At 48.2% G+C, this 21,195-nt stretch overlaps 1 protein-coding gene across 1 annotated transcript in view; it reads left to right on the top strand.

Moving 5' to 3' along the window:
• Positions 1–21,195, top strand: part of SLC45A4 (solute carrier family 45 member 4) — a 284,173-nt gene that overhangs the window by 242,708 nt on the left and 20,270 nt on the right. The window contains exon 7 of the mRNA XM_086966277.1: positions 4,419–4,630. Coding sequence (XP_086822403.1) covers positions 4,419–4,630 — 212 coding nt within the window. The remainder of the gene's footprint in view (positions 1–4,418; positions 4,631–21,195) is intronic.

Raw genomic sequence — 21,195 nt, forward strand, 5'->3', positions numbered from 1 at the left:
TGCCAATAGCAGGGCAGGAGAGCAAGCACAAGCAACGAGGGAGCAGGACAGCAAGCACAAGCAACGAGGGAGCAGGACAGCAAGCACAAGCAACGAGGGGGCAGTACAGCAAGCACAAGCAACGAGGGGGGCAGGAGAGCAAGCACAAGCAACGAGGGGGCAGGACAGCAAGCACAAGCAACGAGGGGGCAGGACTGCAAGCACAAGCAAAAAGGGGGCAGGACAGCAAGCACAAGCAACGAGGGGGCAGGACATCAAGCACAAGCAACGAGGGGGGGCAAGAGAGCAAGCACAAGCAACAAGGGGGATGCAGGACAGCAAGCACAACCAACGAGGGGGCAGGACAGCAAGCACGAGGTGGCAGGAGAGCAAGCACAAGCAACGAGGGGGGGCAGGTGAGCAAGCACAGCAAGCGAGGGGAGGCAAGAGAGAAAGCGCAACCAGCGAGGGGCGGTGCAGGAGAGCAAGCACAACCAACGAGAGGGGGCAGGAGAGCAAGCACTAGCAACGAGGGGGCAGGACAGCAAGCACAAGCAACGAGGAGACAGGACAGCAAGCACAAGCAACGAGGAGACAGGACATCAAGCACAAGCAACGAGGGGGGGCTGGAGAGCAAGTACAAGCAACGAGGGGGGGGGGTAGGACAGCAAGCACAAGCAACGAGGGGGCAGGACAGCAAGCACAAGGTGGCAGGAGAGTAAGCACAAGCAACGAGGGGGGGCAGGAGAGCAAGCACAACAAGCGAGGGGGGGCAGGAGAGCAAGCACCACCAGTGAGGGGGGGTGGCAAGAGAGAAAGCACAACCAGTGAGGGGCGGGTGCAGGAGAGCAAGCACAACCAACAAGGGTGGGGTAGGAGATTAAGCACGAGCAACGAGGGGGCAGGACAGCAAGCACAGGCAACGAGGGGGCAGGAGAGCAAGCACAAGCAACGAGGGGGCAAGACAGCAAGCACAAGCAACGAGGGGGCAGGACAGCAAGCACAAGCAACGAGGGGGCAGGACATCAAGCACAAGCAACAAGGGGGGGCAAGAGAGCAAGCACAAACAACGAGGGGGCAGGACAGCAAGCACAAGAAACGAGGGGGCAGGACAGCAAGCACGAGGTGGCAGGAGAGCAAGCACAAGCAAGGAGGGGGGGCAGGAGAGCAAGCACAGCAAACGAGGGGGGGCAGGAGAGAAAACACAACCAGTGAGGTGCGGTGCAGGAGAGCAAGCGCAACCAATGAGGGGGAGCGGGAGAGCAAGCACGAGCAACGAGGGGGCAGGACAGCAAGCACAAGCAACGAGGGGGCAGGACATCAAGCACAAGCAACGAGGAGGCAGGACATCAAGCACAAGCAACGAGGGGGGGGCAGGAGAGCAAGTACAAGCAACAAGGGGGCAGGATAACAAGCACAAGCAACGTGGGGGCAGGTCAGCAAGCACGAGGTGTCAGGAGAGCAAGCACAAGCAACAAGGGGGGGCAGGTGAGCAAGCACACCAAGCGGGGGGGCAGGAGAGCAAGCACAACCAGCGAGGGGGGGGCAAGAGAGAAAGCACAACCAGCGAGGGGCGTGTGCAGTAGAGCAAGCACAACCAACGAGGGTGGGGCAGGAGATTAAGCACGAGTAACGAGGGAGCAGGACAGCAAGCACAAGCAACGAGGGGGCAGGAGAGCAAACACAAGCAACGAGGGGGCAGGGGCAGGAGAGCAAGTACGAGTAGCAATGAGGGACAGGACAGCAAGCACAAGCAACGAGGGGGGCAGGAGAGCAAGCACAAGCAACGAGGGGGGCAGGACAGCAAGCCCAAGCAACGAGGGGGCAGGACAGCAAGTACAAGCAGCGAGGGGGCAGAAAAGCGAGCACAAGCAACGAGGGGGCAGGACAGCAAGCACGAGCAACAAGGGGGCAGGACAACAAGCACAAGCAACGAAGGGGGCAGGACAGCAAGCACAAGCAACGAGTGGGGGGGGGCAGGAGAGCAAGCACAAGCAATGAGGGGGGCAGGACAGCAAGCACAAGCAACGAGGGGGCAGGAGAGCAAGCACAAGCAACAAGGGGGCAGGAGAGCAAGCACAAGCAACGAGGGACAGGACAGCAAGCACAAGCAACGAGGGGGCAGGACAGCAAGCACAAGCAATGAGGGGGGGGGCAGGTGAGCAAGCACAAGCAACGAGGGGGGCAGGACAGCAAGCACAAGCAACGAGGGGGCAGAACAGTAAACACAAGCAACAAGGGGGCAGGAGAGCAAGCACAAGCGACGAGGGGGCAGGACAGCAAGCACAAGCAATGAGGGGGGCAGGACAGCAAGCACAAGCAACAAGGGGGGGCAGGAGAGCAAGCACAAGCAACAAGGGGGGCAGGACAGCTAGCACAAGCAACGATGGGGCAGGACAGGAAGCACAAGGTGGCAGGAGAGCAAGCACAAGCAACGAGGGGGGGCAGGAGAGCAAGTGCTACAAGTGAGGGGGGTGGCAGGAGAGCAAGCACAACCAGCGAGGGGGCAGGACAGAAAGCACAAGCAACGGGGGCAGGACAGCAAGCACAAGCAACTAGGGGGGTCAGGACAGCAAGCACAAGCAACGAGGCGGCAGGACAACAAGCACAAGCAACGAGGGGGCAGGACAGCAAGCACAAGCAATGAGGGGGCAGGAAAGCAAGCACAAGCAACGCGGGGGCAGGACAGCAAGCACGAGCAACCAGGGGGCAGGACAGCAAGCACAAGCAATGAGGGGTGGCAGGAGAGTAAGCACAAGCAACGAGGGGGGGCAGGAGAGCAAGCACAAGCAACGAAGGGGGCAGGACAGCTAGCACAAGCAACAAGGGGGCAGTAGAGCAAGCACAAGCACCGAGGGGGGGGCAGGCCAGCAAGCACAAGCAACGAGGGGGCAGTACAGCAAGCACAAGCAACAAGGGGGGGCCGGAGAGCAAGCACAAGCAACGAGGGGGGGGCAGGACAGCAAACACAAGCAACGAGGGGGCAGGAGAGCAAGCACAAGCTACAAGGGGGCAGGACAGCAAGCACGAGCAACGAGGGGGGCAGGACAGCAAGCCCAAGCAACGAGGGGGAGCAGGAGAGACAGCACAAGCAACGAGGGGGCAGGACAGCAAGCACAAGCAACAAGGGGGCAGGACAGCAATCATGTGCAACGAGGGGGGCAGAACAGCAAGCACAAGCAACGAGGGGGCAGGACAGCAAGCACAAGCAACGATGGGGCAGGACAGCAAGCACAAGCAACGAGGGGACAGGACAGCAAGCACGAGCATCGAGGGGGGGCAGGACTGCAAGCACAAGCAACGAGGTGGGGCAGGACAGCAAGCACAAGCAACGAGGGGGGCAGGACAGCAAGCACAAGGCAGGACAGCAAGCATGAGCGACGAGGGGGGGGCAGGACAGCAAGCACGAGCAACGAGGGGGGCAGGACAGCAAGCACGAGCAACGAGGGGGCAGGACAGCAAGCACGAGCAACAAGGGGGCAGTACAGCAAGTACTCACAGGAGGACTCGGCAGCTTCTCGACATCTTGCGGCGGCAGTCGGGCAGAAATGGCGTCAGAAAAGCGCTGACATTTTCGCATTCAGGGGCGATGTTTTTGCTGTTGTGTGACGGATAACGTCACTGCAAGAAAACTGCAAAAAACACGCCCCCCCCCCCGAATCCGAAAAAGACGGGGCTTGAACAGAGTGACGCCCCTCTCCTCCAAAGGCTGGCCTCTGTTTAGGAAGCCAGCCAATGGAGAAGAAGGGCGGGTTCAAGCCCCACTCTAGGAGACATTAAATCTCAGAGCGAGACTGCGCAAGCGCAGCCTACGGTCCGAGACCTAAAAAGAAAGACTTGATCCAAGGAACCGGAAAAGTGCCGGCACATGAACGAACTGGTAGCAAAACTACTATATGCCAAACAATATGAAACCTGAAAATGACTTAGGCTGGGTGATATTTACGTAATGTGCTTTGGCATAATTTTGTCTAAGCTTGCATTTCATGGTATATTTTAGTGCAAAGTGTGTCCTCGTGTCAATTTTTTGCTAGAAAGCATTTCAACAAAGTACTATGAACAACATCCTCCTGTGTTCTGTTGTTTGTCTCCGTTTGCGGGAAATTGTTACCACCGATGACATATAATTATAATAAATTGCAGAATTTTTGTAACAAGCAAAGTGGTAAATTCCTAGTACCACCCGAGTTATGCCGTCCTAATTTAAATTTCACCCCTGATTATGTGCTTTACACCATTGCCTCCTATACAGTTTTTATTGCCATGTCTGATCAATGTGCATATTACGACTTTTATTGCATACATTAGCATTATAAATATTTCTGATGCTACATGTCATCGTAAATTAATAATGCACATCATCAATCTTGTCATTATTGGTGTTAAATGCATGCATTTCTGCTTGTGAAAGTCTAATCACAGTTTTACATTTGTTTCAGCTTTGCTGCAAAAGTATCTGGACAACTATGACCTTAGCATAAAAGTGATCTACATCCTGGGAACGCTAGGCTTCTCTATCGGCACTGCAGTGATGTCAATCTTCCCCAATGTGTACGTCGCAATGATCATGATCAGCACTATGGGAATCGTCTCTATGAGTATATCATACTGTCCCTACGCACTGTTGGGACAATACCACGAAATTAAAGAAGTAAGTCAGCCAGACTTTTGCAGTGAACATAAATCAACTGATATATGCTTGGGATTTTTGTATCATGTGTACATATTATCACATTGATGTTTGCATGAAACCTTATCGAATTGAGATGTACTGACTTTTTTTGTATATAATTTGTAAAATTATACATACATTATCAGTCTCAAAATTTGGAAATCGTATAATGGAAAGGAATTACCTGCTGTCTTTCTACTTATCATCATGGCTCAGTAATACCAGTAGTCTCATTTATACTCTGCTGACTGCGGAAACACTGGGAAATATGAGGGGAAAATGCTTTCATACTTTACACCTTATCCTCATATTGAAAACATGTCTTCACCTGAGGAGAAAGCGGTTAAATTTGCCCAAGAAATGTGGACTTTTAGAGTGGAAATTGAGGAAAAAACTTGTGTCGAAATTGTGTTTTTATTGCATTATTATCACATTCCAAACTCCCATTTATGCTTTGAGGAAGCCCTTAGAGAATGGCGGTGGAAACCATTATAGTTCTGCTAGTGTTGAGGTGGCTGATTTGGTGATTATTGCATAATAACATTTAATTGTATGTCTTTAGTAATTTGCAAAATGAGTTATAACAGTGGGACTCTTGAAACTGAGCAAAACTATGCCAATAGCTGCTAGCTTTGAGGTGAAAAAAGACCCACGCGGCACATAAACGACCATTATGATTTCTTAGGTAACTCCCGTCATCCAGAAATTGTGAGAACATACGTGGCTTAAGAAATCTGGGCAGCAAAGGAGCCGAGCTCACTGCAGCGGGCCGGCTCTGAATGGCACAACATGAAGCAAAGCTCCTCTCTCTGCTTCTATGCGCCAAAAGCAACAAAAAAAAATACTCACAAGACCTATCGCTGGGTGCAGAAAATAGCCTGAGGCCACCTACCATGCGTACTGTTTCCATATTCCCCGAATCTGCCTTTATTATACCTATGTACACGCATTTCGATTGTTTTTTTAATGTAGCTAACTAAATCTTACAGTAGTCAAAGGAGACAAGAGCAGCCTTTAATTAAAAATTTTTAAAAAAATAAAATAGGAAAGGATGAGTGTTCATAGATACAATACAACTTTAAAGAAAGAATCTGCAGTGTGCCTTTAAACTATGCCTGGATGGAGTTCTTCTACTTGGAACTCCGCGAAGTGCAAAAAAAACTGCGCTACGCAGAGCTCCGCAAGCGGCAGAGTGCATTGGATAAATGCTGTTCACTGTGATTTTCAGTGCCAGGTGCTTGTCTGCACTGTGCAATCATTGGGTGCTGCTTCCTTTCTGCCGCTCAAGTAGATTTTTACTCGAGCAGTGGCTTTCTCAACACAAGTGGACAGATTCTCAACGCAAGCGGTCGCAAGCATACGCTACCACTCGCAATGAGAAATCTGACTGCCTGTGCTGAGAAATCTCACCGGGAGGTGGAATTTCTATGCTCGCGCTCGCCAACTTGATGTTGACGATCGCGAATGAGGAAAAATCTTCCCGGGAGGTGGATTTTCCTTGCTTGCGCTCGCCAACTTGACGTTGATGAATGCGAGCGAGGGAAAACTCTGTGAGCTCTGCATAACACGAGTGTGGAAATCTCCGCAAACTCTGCACGCAGAGCAGAGTTCACTGCTCAGACTTACTTTACACCCTCCCCCGGCTGACTCTTGTTGTCACAGAAGACACACCCCCGGCAGATGACTGGCACTTTGTTTCTTCACTGCAAGCTGCTGCGATGTCTGAATACTGGCTGCCTTATTTGCGTTTTTAACTAACCTTCCAATGTGTTTTCAGATTTTGATTCCATTTGGAAGCTTTGGGTGAGCTCATTCACTTGCAGTGATATGAATTTTATTTTTTCATCTTTATTATGAAAGACAACCCCACCTTCCTTATTTGATAAGTGCTCCACATTTGTTGAAAAGGAACTCAGAAAAGGGTCACATGGTATATGTACCCTGCCTTCTCCTGAGACCTACACATGATAGAAGTGTACCTACCATCTGCCACAAAATAATGATGAGGACAACAACGAAAGACCATGTGGGGACTGGACTAACTGATATGGAACACTAGCAGCAGGTGGTTCCTTAGCATCTGTGAAGCCTCCATCTCCTTTACTTTTTAAAGAAATGAGGCAACTGCCACCTGTTGGACATGATGGGAAACTGGTGGTCTGTGAGCCTTTAAGGCGCAGACGCTTTTTACATACCTACATAGCTGCAGCCTATAGGGCTACATGGTCCTTTCCTCTTTCATCTTTTCCTTTTTAGAAAAAAGATTAGTGAGTTAGATTTAAACACTCAAATGATGCAATTCCAGTCAATTTGCCTATGTGTATATATATATATGATATATCTCAACACTCCCGTTTATTATCCAACACTAGTTCCAACATGCTTGGGCTTGCTTCAATCGGCTTTATTGTGGCTCAAGGTAACACGTTTCAATTTTTTTTCTCACAAATATAGGATTTCATTCCTCTAGCTCACGCCATCTATCTCTGACTCCTTGTCTTCAGGAAGTAGCCAGCTGGATGGCTGGTTGCAAATTAAAACTCAACGAAGTCATGGTGCTGGGTAACAATCTCAGCTACTTCACTGTGAGCCCCCTCCCACACTGCCTGAGCAAACTGCCCACTCACAAAAACTCAATAAAGTGCCTTGGTATTTGGCTTGATTCTGGTCCTACGATGGACCATTAAGCCAAAAAACATACTGCCAGCTGCTACGGCATCCTGAGACTATTGCGAAAGATCTTTAAACTAGTGCCTTCCATCAACAGAGAGTGATCATTCAGGCCCTCGTTCTTTCCTGACTTGACTACTGGAGTGCCCTGTTTTTGAGCGCACCCCTCTGTGTCGTAAAGAGACTGCAGATTGTCCAGGAAACCGCTGCACGTCCCCTGACAAACAATCCAAAATATCGATTGCCACCAAGGCTCTGAGAGATCTACACTGCCTTCTGGTGGAACACCAAGTGCAGTTTAAGACTCCTCATTTTGAAAAGGCCAATTCATAGAAAGGGCCCTTCCTTGTGAAGATCATTAGCCTCTCCTTTTCTCCCTGGGAGAGCCCTCAGATCCTCATCAGCCCATCTATCCAACGTTCCCAGAATTTGCAGATCCCACTGGGGCGGCCAATCCACTTCCTTTCTGTCCCCCAGACTTTGGTTCACTCTACCACTGGAACTCCATCTACTGGAGGGTGAACTTGTATTCCACGAGGGCTTAAAGACCTAGCGTTTCTGTAACTGAACTTCCTCATCAGCTCTATCTCTCACACTTCAGTGTCTATGGCAACTCTGGAAGGCCTTCAAGTTGGCACACGCTATATAAGAACTCGAGAACAGAATAGAATAGAATTCCTTATTGCTTCTTAATTGGCAGTTGGTTTTACTTCAAAATATTTCATGAACATTGTTATAAAAATTTCAGATAACTCCTTCGACATATAATTACACATGCATCTTCCCACAAAGGCACCATCTCATCATTGTTTAGTCTATGGAACATGAGAACTATTTGCCCTCAAATAAACCTCAGCATAATGCGGAGGGATGTAAACGCTAGCCCCGCCTTTAAATAAGACTAGCTCAGGGGCTACTTGTAGCTCACCAGCTCCCTAAAAGTAGATCTTGAAGGTGAAGCCCAGTCCAATAGGTCATACACGGTGCTGATAATCTTCAAACCTTTGGAATCATATCAAAACAAATCAATGGTGGTGCTACATGCTAACACAGAAACATGCACAATCAAAGCCTGGGAGATATGGGGGTACTGCAGCAAGACTACCTGTCTCTGCTTTCAAGTTGCACTGAGATTGGTCATGTTGCAGTCCCTGCTTTGTCTGTCGCACTGTGTACATGAACACTGGTCCAGGAAAGAAGAATGACAGAAGGAGCCAGAGTAGATTCTCTTGAATGCACTACTGCGAGGAGTTCGCAATCAGCAATCCTGCATGGGGGTTTCACTGATCAGAAGAAGCTCATAAAATAAATGTTGGAGACCCCAGATTAGGTCAACAGACTTCAAGTCCTTTTCATAGGAAAATAACATCAATAAGCAACGATGTCTGATTTTTAAGCCTGATGAAGTCTCAAATGTACTTGCCAGTAACTAATGTTCACCAGTAATGAGCACACAAGGGCACACCTTTGTTGATTATATAGCTATAGATGGACAGAACCAAAGAGTTCCTCCAGAAGCACTCTTACCTATCATTATGAAGCTTAGGATTTATTGCTCTTCAGAAAGGTTGCATACGTGATACATTAAGGAAAATTGCCTCTTGGTGAGTTTTAAGTTTTTAGTTGTAAGTGACTTTTAGGGTGATTTGAACAGTGTTATCTAGACATTAAATACATCATATTAAGGGTAATTCATTGTTCTATCTTTAACATAGTTTTCTTCTGTGATTGCTTGGGAAATTACCTTCAGAAGTTAGTAATCAAATTCCACCACTGGAGTCCAATAGGGTTTAAAAAAAATTAAAAACACTAAAATAACATTACTTTGAGGATATTTGTAGATGTGATCTAATTTTTCCTTTGTTAAGGCAGTATTTTACCATCTTTATTGTTAGATAGGTTAAGTAAGATACAGTTCAGACTAATTGTGTCTATCCTATGGACACTTTCTTGGATTTCTTCCTGAAGTTGCCTTAGAATTTTACAACAAACGGGAATTTCTCATCTGTAATATTTCATAATCTGTCTACAAAATTCAAAACTTCATACATTGTGTATGAAAAATGTAGGGATAGCATACAAAGTGACAAATTATTTTGAGCACCTATATCCATTATAATTTTGATGCAAATTCTAAAGGTGAGACCTTCTGTAAGTGAGTTTTATTTCTGATAGATTTTTTCATACATCAGGTTATGCTGTTCTAAAGCAATTTTTTTTCCTAGAAAAATATAGGTATTTCAATGAGGTTACGGCTTTGATTTCAGCCTTAGTTCACAGTGTTCCCCAGTTAAAAATCTTAAATGATTGCTTCCTTGACGTAAGCACATAGGTTGCCCCAGTATTGGAACTTTCATAGATTCCCATGCTTTTGTATCATTCCCCGTCGTCGGAAAGGAAGTCTCGGTAACAAAAAATACCATAGCAGTAGGCACAAAAGAGAAAGAAAAAGGCCTAGGCCTCATTCCCTTTTGTGGCACATCACCCTCTTTTTGTAAAAGAGACCAAACTTAGACATCAGCCAATAAGAAGTGCCTTACCCCTTAAGGAAGGAACATCAGAGCCTCAGATTTTCTACCGCACGTTGATCTTAGGGAGTCTCCTTTGAGCTCTGCTCAACTTCTACTCTTCAAAGAGTTTCTTCAAGGTTTTTTCTTCAGATTCTTTTTAGATTCACTTCAGATTGTTAGCTGCCTTCCAGGATGTCTGACAAGGAGAAGAAGAAGGCCCTTTTCAAGCCATGTTCCACCTGTGGCAAGAAAAGGCTTTTCATTGAGGATAAGCATAAGGACTGCATCTATTGCCTCTATCCTGACCACAAGGACTGTAAGATCTGTCGCACCTTTTCAACCAAGACCCTCCGGGACCGTGAGGGTAGGCTTCTGACATGGCTCCAGAAGTTGAAATCCAGGAAGGATACTGTCTCCAGTGACAGTGAGGATACAGCATCGGCATCTTCCTCAAGAAGGTCAGTGAAAAGGGGTAGGGGTTCCCCTTCTCCTTCTGTGGAGCGTCCTTCTAAGGCCTCAAAATAGACCCCCAGTGAGTCTGAGAGCCAGGGTCCAAGCAAATCTCCTCACCGAGGTGAAAAGGAGAGGGTAGGACCATCTACGACTTCCAAGGGTGAGAAGACTGACTCATCCTTCAAGAAACCCTCTTTCCAGTCTGAGAACAGTTCCAAGTCCTCGGCGGCGAAGGCGTCAACGGCAGAGTTTCCGTCGACGAAGAAATTGAAGACGAAATTAAAATTGGTTTAGTCGACAAGCTCGTCGACGGGGGATTCGTCGACGAAGGGATCGTCGTCGAAGAAGGAAGCGTCGACGGCAGGTTCATCAGTGTCGAAGGGAGGTTTGCCGACGACAAAGGCGTTGACGACGAAGGCGTCAACGAGTACCACAGCATCGATGACGAGAGTGACAGCGTCGTCGATGATAATGACGACAACGACGGTGTCCTCGACGAGAGCATTGACGACGAAGACTTTAACGACGACGACAGCTGGATCGTCGACAGTTTCATCGTCGACGACACCAATCTCGTCGACGTGTGTGCAACAATCATCGACGGAACCATGGACGATATTGTCATCTGAAAAAAGAATTACAATTTCAGTGACAAGAATAACGCCGGAGATGACATCTCCTAGGAGAGCCTTACCACCAGCTTTGCTCTTTGAGGAAGGTGAGCCGGATGAGGATGACCAGGACTCATATAGCTATGCCAATAGTCCCTCTCAACTTCTGGTCAAATGTCAAGAGACAGACTCTGAAGGGGGATATGACCAGGAGGATGGTGGACATCATCAGGCAGCCCAGTCACAATATTATTCTGGGCAGGATATGGTTACAGTACCATCTTCATTCCTACAGGACCTGCATAAGATGCTGCAGGACTAAAAATCTAAGGCTATTAGGCCAATTCTGGTTCCACCAGCGCCTGCAACGCCTGTCTTGGTTTCTGCCTTAAAGGCTACTCCTGGATTATCTGCTCAGGTGTCCCTTCAGACACCTTTTCCGCAAGATCCTTAAAGGCCGGCAGATGCCCTTGATGATTACTCAGATGAGGATCAAAATTCGGATCATGACTCTGTACATATGACTGAACGGGATGAATACATCATTCTGTATCCTTCATCTCCAATTCCGGATCCAGTAGATTCCCCGCCAGCGGACATAGGAGGTTTCCATCAGCTTATGGAAAGAGCAGCTGGCAGGTTCAAATTGGCCTGAAGACTATGAAGAACCCAGCGACGGTGGTCCCTGTGCTACCGCGTCTGGATAAGAAATACAGAGCACCTGACGATGGGCCGGCGACCTTAACGGGCCATCCCAAACCAGACTCAGTTATTTAGCAAGCAGAGCAGAGGAAATCCCGCAACCCCTCTGCCCCCTTTACAACTCCTCCGGACAAGCAAGGGCGGAGATTGGATAATGCTGGGAAAAGATTCTCGTCGATGGCGAGTCTTCTGGTGCGAGCTGCCAATGCCCTGGCAATATTGGGTAGATACTACCGCCAACTTTGGTGTGATGTTGCTCCGTTCCTGGACCAGCTACCTCCAGATCCAACATCAGAGGCAAAAAAGATCTTGCAGGAGGGAGAGGCGACGTCAATGGAGATCCTTGACTGTGCCATGGACATTGCAACAACAGCGTTTCGTTCCTTGGCTGGGGCGGCAGTCCTCCGTTTCCAGGGGTGGCTGAAGGCTACCTGGTTTCGACCGGAGATTCAAAACAAAGTCCTGGATCTTCCCTTTGATGGGGAAGCATTATTTGGAAAGCTAATCGATGACACTCTTCAGGAGATCAAAAAGGACACGGAAACTGCCAGAGCCTTAAGTACCTTTCAAAACCGCACCTCTCCTTTTAAGGGTTCCAGAGGCAGAGGTAATAACTACAGGGGATCCTATCAACAGCAGCGTTATTCATCCACGGGCTCAGGTTCCCAGCAGTTCCGCCAGCCTTATCAACAGAGACAAGGCCAATCTTCTAACTACTCCAGGCCTTAAAATAAGGGGAAACAGGCTAGCCGAGGACGGGATTCGTCCAAGCGCCAATAGAGGCCTCCTGGCTCTTCCTACTGGACCCTCCTCCAAGAAGTCATCAGTTGGAGGCAGGGTAACCAAATACCTACTGGTCCAAAATAACATCGGACCGTTGGGTGCTCAACATCATTCGGAAATAACATACCATGGAATTTACGCAAGTCCTTCCACCCAAGCCCCCGGCAGCCATTCCATCGAACCAACTGCGTCTCCTGCGGCTTGAAGTCCAACAGAGGCTCCGGAAGGGAGCGATAGAGCCGGTCCCCTCCAATCAAAAGGGACAAGGATTCTATTCCAGGTTCTTCCTGATAAAGAAGACGCTGGACAAATGGCGCCCCATTTTAGATCTCAGGGAGCTCAACACCTATCTCATCTCCCTGTCCTTCCGGAGGGTCTCTCTCCAAGACATCTTGCGGCTCATCAGTCCGGGGGATTTCATGGCCACGCTCGATCTCGAGGACGCGTACTTCCATGTCCCGATTCACCCAGCACACCGAAGGTTTCTACGATTCACAGTAGCCAAGAGCCACTTTCAATTCAGGGTTTTACCCTTTGGTCTTCGCTCAGCCCCGAGGATTTACACAAAGGTGCTGGCGCCTGTAGCGGCATTCCTACGAAGAAACCATTTTGAAGTCTTCCCCTACCTGGACGATTGGTTGCTGAAGGCCCCGTCCAGGGACCCAGCGCTGGACGCTGTTCGGGCCTGTACAAACTTGTTTCAAAATCTGGGGCTCACTTTAAACAAGGAAAAGTCATCCCTAGTCCGTCCAGAAAAGCGCGTTTCTTGGGAGCCATCCTGGATTCAAAGCTCTCGAAAGCCTTTCCGACCCTGGAAAGGAGGGAGAAACTACAAGCCTTGGCTCGGGACTTACAAGAAAGAAGGTGTCTTTCAGTTCGCCGCTACAAATCTCTGCTGGTGGTAATTTCATCATGTATTCCCCTGATTCCTCACTGTAGACTGAGGATGCGTCCTCTACAAGAGCAACTAGACAACCAATGGAAACAGGTTCACGGATCGTTCGAGGACAAGGTGACCGTCACTCCAATGATGAGGGGAGCAGGCCTTATGGTGGGCAGATCAAGACAACTTGTCCCAAGGTCTATCCTTCGTAAACGACCCGTCTCCTCAAGTAGTAACAACGTACGCGTCATTGGAGGGTTGGGGAGCAGTGATGCAAGACCTACATGTCAGCGGTCATTGGTCTCCTCAGGAGCAACGGCTCCACATCAACTTTTTGGAGCAAAGATCAATGAGACTGGGTCTGCAAGCTTTTCTTCCCCGCATAGGAGGTTCGCAAGTGCTTATCAGGACTGACAACACCACGGCCATGCACTACGTGAACAAGGAAGTAGGAACCAGATCTCGTCCGTTGTCGCAGGAAGCTCAACAGATCTGGGAATGGGCGATTCTTCGGGAATATCGCTAAAGGCAGAACACTTGCCAGGAATTCTAAACGAGAACGCCGACAGACTGAGCAGGTCATCCTCAGTCAGCCACGACTGGGAATTGAACCAGCGAGTTCTGGAAGAGGTCTTCAGCCAGTGGGGCAGACCGGAGGTGGATCTCTTTGCCACACCGACCAACAAAAAATGCCGGTCTTACGCAAGCAGATTTCATCACCGAGGGTCACTGGGAAATGCGCTTTCGATAGCCTGGTCAAGGAGATTTGACTACGCCTTTCCCCCCATCCCTCTGATCCCGCGGCTCATCAGGAAGATCAAAGTGGAGCCGTGCAGGATGATCTTGATAGCCCCTGCTTGGCCGAGACGGTTCTGGTACACAGAACTCCATCTGTTGTCGAAAGTTCCTCCTCTTGCTTTGAGGATTATACCAGATCTCCTCACAATGTCCGAAGGAAAAGTTTGGCACCCAGATCCACAGTCATTACACCTGACAGCATGGCTCCTGAGCAGCGAGAGTTTATGAATCTCCCCATCTCAAGCGAAATTAAGGAGGTCCTCTCCCAGGCAAGGGCTCCTTCAACGAACAGGACTTACCGTCTTAAATGGAAAATATTTTGTTTCTGGTGTAGGAGAGAAAAGATTGACCCCTTTGCTTCCAAGCCTCATCAGCTCCTGCCTTATCTGCTGTCCCTGGCTAAGTCGGGACTAGCCCATCCGTCAATTAAGGTTCATTTGGCGGCCATTTCGAGATACAGAAGGTCTGGGTCTGGACCTTACCTGTGGTCTTCCAGGATTGTCAAACAGTTTCTTAAGGGCTTGTTCAGAGTCTATCCACCAGTGAGGCCTCCGCCTCCTACTTTGCATCTAAATCTAGTCCTTTCTCAGCTCATGCAAGGCACATTCGAACCAATTCATCGTTCTGACATGAAGTTCCTTTCATGGAAAATGGCTATCCTCCTCGCTCTCACATTGGCTAGACGTGTTGGAGAGTTGCAGGCCTTTACTATCCAGGAGCCTTTCCTATAATTTAAAAGGAACACTGTAATCTTGAGAACTAACCCTAGGTTTATGCCTAAGGTACCCTCAGACTTCCACTTGAACGAGCCGGTTATTCTGAAAGCATTCTTTCCTCAACCGGCTACACCAGCGGAAAATACACTGCATTATTTGGATGTACAACGGTGCTTGAAATTCTACTTGGAACGTACTAAGGGATTTCGGATATCCTCTCAATTGTTTGTTGCTTTTGGGGGTCCAAGCAAAGCCTCCCGCTATCCAAACAGGGGATATCAAGATGGATCACAAGTGCCATTCTGCATTGCCTTTTGCGGCAGGAAAACCTCTGACTGGCAGGATTCATGCACATTCCACAAGATCTGTGGAATCTTCAACGGCCCTCTTTGCGGGGGTACAGATTAAAGACATTTGCAGAGCTGCTACCTGGAGCAGCGTTCACACCTTTACTAAGCATTACTGCTTGGAGTCCTTACAACAAGAGGATGCGGCAGTGGGCCATGCTGTCCTGAGGAACCTCTTCCAATAATTGACGAGCTTTCCTTTCTATCCCACCTTCCTTTGTTACACATTTTGTATCTTTATGTCATGTTGGCTATTGCAATGGATTTATGACACAAAATTTGTTTTTTTATTGCTAACTGCTTACTACTCTGATACAAAAGCATGAGAATCTATGAAAGTTCCAATACTGGGGCAAGAAAATAAGTTCCTTACCTGTAACTTTGGTTCCCCAGTATTGGTAACTTTCATAGATTCCCATGCGCCGACACACCTTCCCGAGGAAAGCTCAGCCTACAACAGATATGGTGACTGATACACAACGGCTACGATAATCTGAGGCTCTGAGGTTCCTTCAGGAGGGTTCCAAGGCGTGAGGCACTTCTGATTGGCTGATGCCTAAGTTTGGTCTGTTTTACAAAATGAGGGAGATATGCTACAAAAGGGAATGAGGCCTAGGCCTTTTTCTTTCTCTTTTGTGCTATGGTATTTTTGTTACCGAGACTCCCATTCCGACGACGGGGAATGATACAAAAGCATGGGAATCTATGAAAGTTACCAATAATGCGGAACTAAATTTACAGGTAAGTAACTTGTTTTCTTCTGCAGACACCATTAGGCAAATGGGAGTGGACTAGAGACTCTATGGCCTCCAGATTTCAATCTTACAGTCCAGTGTGGTACTAGACTTCTGGCTAGGTTTCTATAATTCTTTACTGACATCATCTCAACCTTTCAGAATGTATAGATAGTCACATGGTATAGTTTGTGAACCTAAATATATTCTAGGTTTTCTTGGGTCCTCTCCTAAAAGTGCAGTGGAAACTGTGCTCCGTATTAATCGGATGAACTATTTCAAAGCTTGAGAGGCAGTCTTAACCTAAGTTGCTGTTATCCAGTATTGGGATATCTTTCCTAGATTCACATGATTTGAATCAATCCCCATCCTGGAAGTGGGAGTCCCACAGCACCATAATCAAGCAGTATGATAAAGATATAATAGGCTGTAATTGCTCAAGGCAATCCATTTAGTAGCCTATCTTTGTACTTTTTTAAAAAGGAGCAAACTTCAACTCAAAGCAATCAGGTGCTAGCAGCCGGTAGAACACCACCAAGAGAGGTTGACTCTCTCAGATTTTCCAGCACAAGTAGGAGTAAATCCCAGGCACAAGGGGAGTCTCTCCGGGTAGGAGGATGTCACCAAAACAATAAGCGAAGAGTTTTTTTTGTATGCACTTGTGCACACAATGCCAGCACCCGCTGCCAAGATGCAGCCCTAGAACAAGTACATTTCAAATATTAACAGTATGAAAAAATTCCAACAAGAGTTCCAAATTATGTGCATTTTTTTTTCTTCTTGTTTTGTTTTGGAATTCTCTTTGAAATGTACTAATTTCCCCAGTATTGGAACTTTCATAGATTCCCATGCTTCCCCCGTCGTCGGAATGGGAGCCTCAGTAAATAATAAATACCATAGCAGTAAGTACAAAAGAGAAAACAAGGCCTAGGCCTCATATCATTTTGTAGCTTGTCCACCTCTTTTTGTAAAAGAGACCAAAAATTCTGCAACAACCAATCAGAACAGCCTCACCCCTTAGAAGCCTCCTGAGAGAGCCTCAGAGCCTCAGATTTTTCTACTGCACGTTGGGCTAGGGAGTCTCCACTGAGGTCTGCTCAGATTTCTCTTCAGATTGGATTTTTTTCCATTTCTTCAACTTTAATATGTCTGACAAGGAGAAGAAGGCTTTATTTAGAGGTTGTGCTACTTGTACTAAGAAGAGGCTGTTTGTGGAGGACAAGCATGAGGACTGTATCTACTGCTTGTACCCAGACCACAAGGCCACAGATTGTAAGATCTGCAGGACATTCTCTACAAAGACCTTGAGAGACAGGGAAGGCCGCTTGCTGACTTGGCTCCAAAAAATGAAGTCACGTAAGGAGGTTTTGTCATCTGACAGTGAGGATTCTTCCTCAGCTGCGTCCTCCAGAAGATCCAAGAAGAGGGGTAGGTCATCCCCTTCAGCATCCATGGAGCCCCCTGTGAAAGCCTTACAAAAGACCTCTGATAGGTCTGAAAGGGCTAGTCCTATGAAATCTCCTCACCGAGGTGTAAAGGAGAGGCTGGGACAGACTGATGAGACACAGACAGCTAAGAAGGTGAAGAAAAGTTTATCTGTAACTTCTCCATCATCTGAAAAGGAGAACTATCCCTCAGGAAGGAAGATCTGACAAAAAACCACGTCCGTCGACAACGAAAACAGCTGGTACGTCGACGACGGCTTCCAGAAAGGACCTAAGTTCAGGTACGGCTTCGTCGATGGCAGCTTCGTCGACGGCGGCATTGATATCTTCGTCGACGTTTAAAGTACCTGTTTCCTGCTCTTCGACGATGGTCTTTACATCTTCGACGTCGACGGTAATGACGACGAAGATAGTGTCGGCGGCGGCGACGATGAAGACTACGCCGACGACGTCGGCCATGATGATTATGACGACGAGTTCGTCGACGGATCAATCCACCGTTGACGACCAACCCTCCGTCGACGAAATTCATCTCTCCATCGACGGTCCCGTCTATGACGATTCCACCGACGTTACTGTCGACGACGTCGATGATTCAAAAGGCCCGCATATCTATTAGAAGGCAGCCAATTACCCCACAAATGACATCTCCACGGCGTGTAACTCCTTTGCCTCCCACTTTGCTTCTGGATGAGGAGTCTGATGTAGATGAGGATGGTCCTTATGGGGACGCTTATAGCCCATCCCAACTACAGGTGAAATATCAAGATTTGGACTCTGATGAATGCTATACTGAGGAGCGCCAATTTGTTCAGCAAGAAAGGCCTCCACAAAAAACAAGGCAGGATATGGTAGCAATGCCGTCCTCTCTTATTACAGACTTGCAGTTGATGTTACAAGACTACAAGAAGAGGTTTCCATCGCAAACTGCGGATCAGCAGGAGCGTCCTCCTTCTCCATCCATTCCTACTATTCCTGCAGTGGCAGTGACGCCTCTGGTTACTCTGGTTTCGGGACAGGAACCCAGAGAGAGCTGTCAGTTGTGACAGTTCAAGACGATGATGTCTCATCTGATGGAGACCTTCAGGTTGAACCTTCAAATGACCAGGAAGGAGGTTGGGACGATGATGTCAACCAGGATCCTGATTCACCAGTGCCGGATACTGCAACCTCCCCTCCAGCTGACATTGGAGGTTTCCATAATCTTATGGAAAGGGCTTCCAAGAGATTTGGCCTTCCAATTACGACGGTGCAATCAGAATGTTTCCTTTACGACTTCAAGGAACCTTACAGAAAGTCCATTCGTTCAATTCCAATAATTGAACATGTATGGTCGGAAGGCACTAAAGTGATGCAGAATCCTGCCACGGTTATCCCTGTTCTTCCCCGGCTGGAGAAGAAATATAAAGCACCGGACGGCAGTTCTGCTTGTCTGACAGGTCAACCGAAGCCGGACTCAGTCATTTTCCAAGCGGCGCAAAGCAAGTCCAAGAATTCTTCGACACCACTAACAACACCACCAGACAAGGAAGGGAGGTGTCTGGACAATGTGGGAAAAAGGTTTTCTTCTATGGCCAATCTCCAGGTTCGAGCTGCTAATGCTCTTGCTATCTTGGGCAGATATGATCGCCAGATGTGGTGTGATTTATCCCATTTGTGGACCAACTTCCGGATGCAGCGAAAGATGAAGCCAGGAAGACAATGATGGAAGGGGAGCGTTCCTCTTCAGAGGTGATAGATAGTGCTATGGACATAGCAACAACAGCTTTCCGTGCATTGGCGGGTTTAGCAGTTTTGAGGCTCCAGGGCTGACTACGGGCAACCTAGTTTCGCCAGAAAGTCCAAAATAAGGTCTTGGACTTACCTTACGATGGAGAGATGCTTTTTGGAAAGCTTGTAGATGATGTTCTTCAAGGCATCAAGAAGGAAACGGACACGGACACGACAAGGTCCTTGGGGTCATTGAACTACCGCAAAGTTCCTTTCAGAGGTGCGAGAGGTTTTTCGTCGTACAGAGGTGGCAATCAACAACGCTACTCTTCGTACTCTCAGTCCTCTCAATCTTACAAGCCGCAATACTCACAGGGCCAAGGTCAATCAGCGTCTTTCTCTCGTCAGCCACCAAGAGGGCGTCAAGGGAGAGACAATTCTACTGTTCCTACCCCTCCGATAACATCAGTGGGGGGCAGGATTTCCCATTTTCTACGCAGCTGGAAGGTCATTACATCAGACCAGTGGGTTCTGATTATCATTCAGGGTGCCACACTTTGAAGTTTCAACAACTTCCTCCAACCAGAGCTCCAGGCGCCAACGCATTGAAACATCTAAAACTTCTACGTCTCGAAGCCCACCAACTTTTCATCAAGGTGGCAATAGAATCTGTACCTCACTCCTAGAGGGGGAAAGGTTTTTATTCCAGGTTCTTCCTCGTTCGAAAGACAAAGGAAAAGTGGCGTCCAATATTAGATCCAAGGGAGCTCAACACCTATCTCATAAAACTACATTCAGGATGGTCACCCTTCAGGATATTCTACGTCTACTGAATCCAGGGGACTACATGGCAACGCTGGATTTGGAAGATGCATACTTCCATGTGCCGATCCATCCAGCTCACAGGCAATACCTACGCTTCACAGTAGACAAGAGCCATTTTCAGTTCAGAGTGCTTCCGTTTGGTCTCAGGTCCGCACCAAGAATATTTACGAAGGTACTGGCTCCGGTGACGGCGTTTCTCAGAAGACAATCTTGGTTTTTCCATACCTAGACGATTGGCTGATAAAAGCTCCATCTTTCCAGGCAGCTTCCAGAGTGGTCTCAAGCTGCATTCAACTTTTCAACCAACTGGGCCTGCAACTCAACAAGGAGAAGTCGATCCTTCTTACATCCAGGTCAGCAAAATTTCTAGGCTCTATTCTGGACACAAATCGCTGCAAGGCCTTTCCATCGGAGGAACGTCAGAACAAACTTATTCTGTCAGCTCGTCTCTTGCAAAAGAGGAAGTCTATGTCGGTCCGTCTCTACAAGTCCCTGCTTGGATCGATATCATCCTGCATACCATTGATTCCGCACTGCAGGCTTCGAATGCGTCCGTTACAAGAGCAACTGGACAAGCAATGGCACCAGGCGGAAGGCTCGTTCGACGACAAAATCACGGTGACATCAGCAATGAGAAAAGCAAGCAGCGGGTGGTTGGTAAAAGACAACATCTCAAAAGGCTTAAACTTCACGCTTCCCCCCATCACCCATGGTTTTAACCACGGACGCTTCACTAGAAGGCTGGGCAGCAGTACTTCAAGAGTTGAAGGTGAGCGGTCATTGGGATCCAGATCAGCGCATGTTCCACATCAATCTATTGGAACTCAGAGCTATTCGCTTAGCCCTGAAGGCTTTTCTTCCAAGGATTCAGAATCACACAGTGCTGGTTCGCACGGACAACACAACTGCCATGACCTATATAAAAAAACAGGGCGGGACAAGATCCCGGGCTCTTTCAAAAGAAGCTCAGAAAATTTGGAACTGGGCGATTCTCAACAACAATATTCTTACGGCAGGACACCTAGCAGGCTCGCTCAATTCAACAGCGGATGCGTTGAGTTGCCAAAGATCGATCAGTCACGAGTGGGAATTGGACCAGGCCATTTTCGAGGAGATCTTTTCAGTTTAGGGGACCCCAACCATAGACCTGTTTGCAACCCCAGAAAACACCAAATGCCGGTTCTACGCAAGCAGGGATCACCAGCGGGGGTTCTTGGGGAATGCGCTTTTGATATCTTGGTACGGCGCATTTGTCTTCGCCTTTCCTCTAATTCCATTGATCCCGAGGCTGATCAGGAAACTCAAAGCGGAACCTTGCGGAATGATTTTGAAAGCACCAGCGTGGCCCCGTCAGTTC

Source organism: Lissotriton vulgaris, chromosome 4_1 (genome assembly GCF_964263255.1).
Source record: "Lissotriton vulgaris chromosome 4_1, aLisVul1.2, whole genome shotgun sequence".
Lineage (NCBI taxonomy): Eukaryota > Metazoa > Chordata > Amphibia > Caudata > Salamandridae > Lissotriton > Lissotriton vulgaris.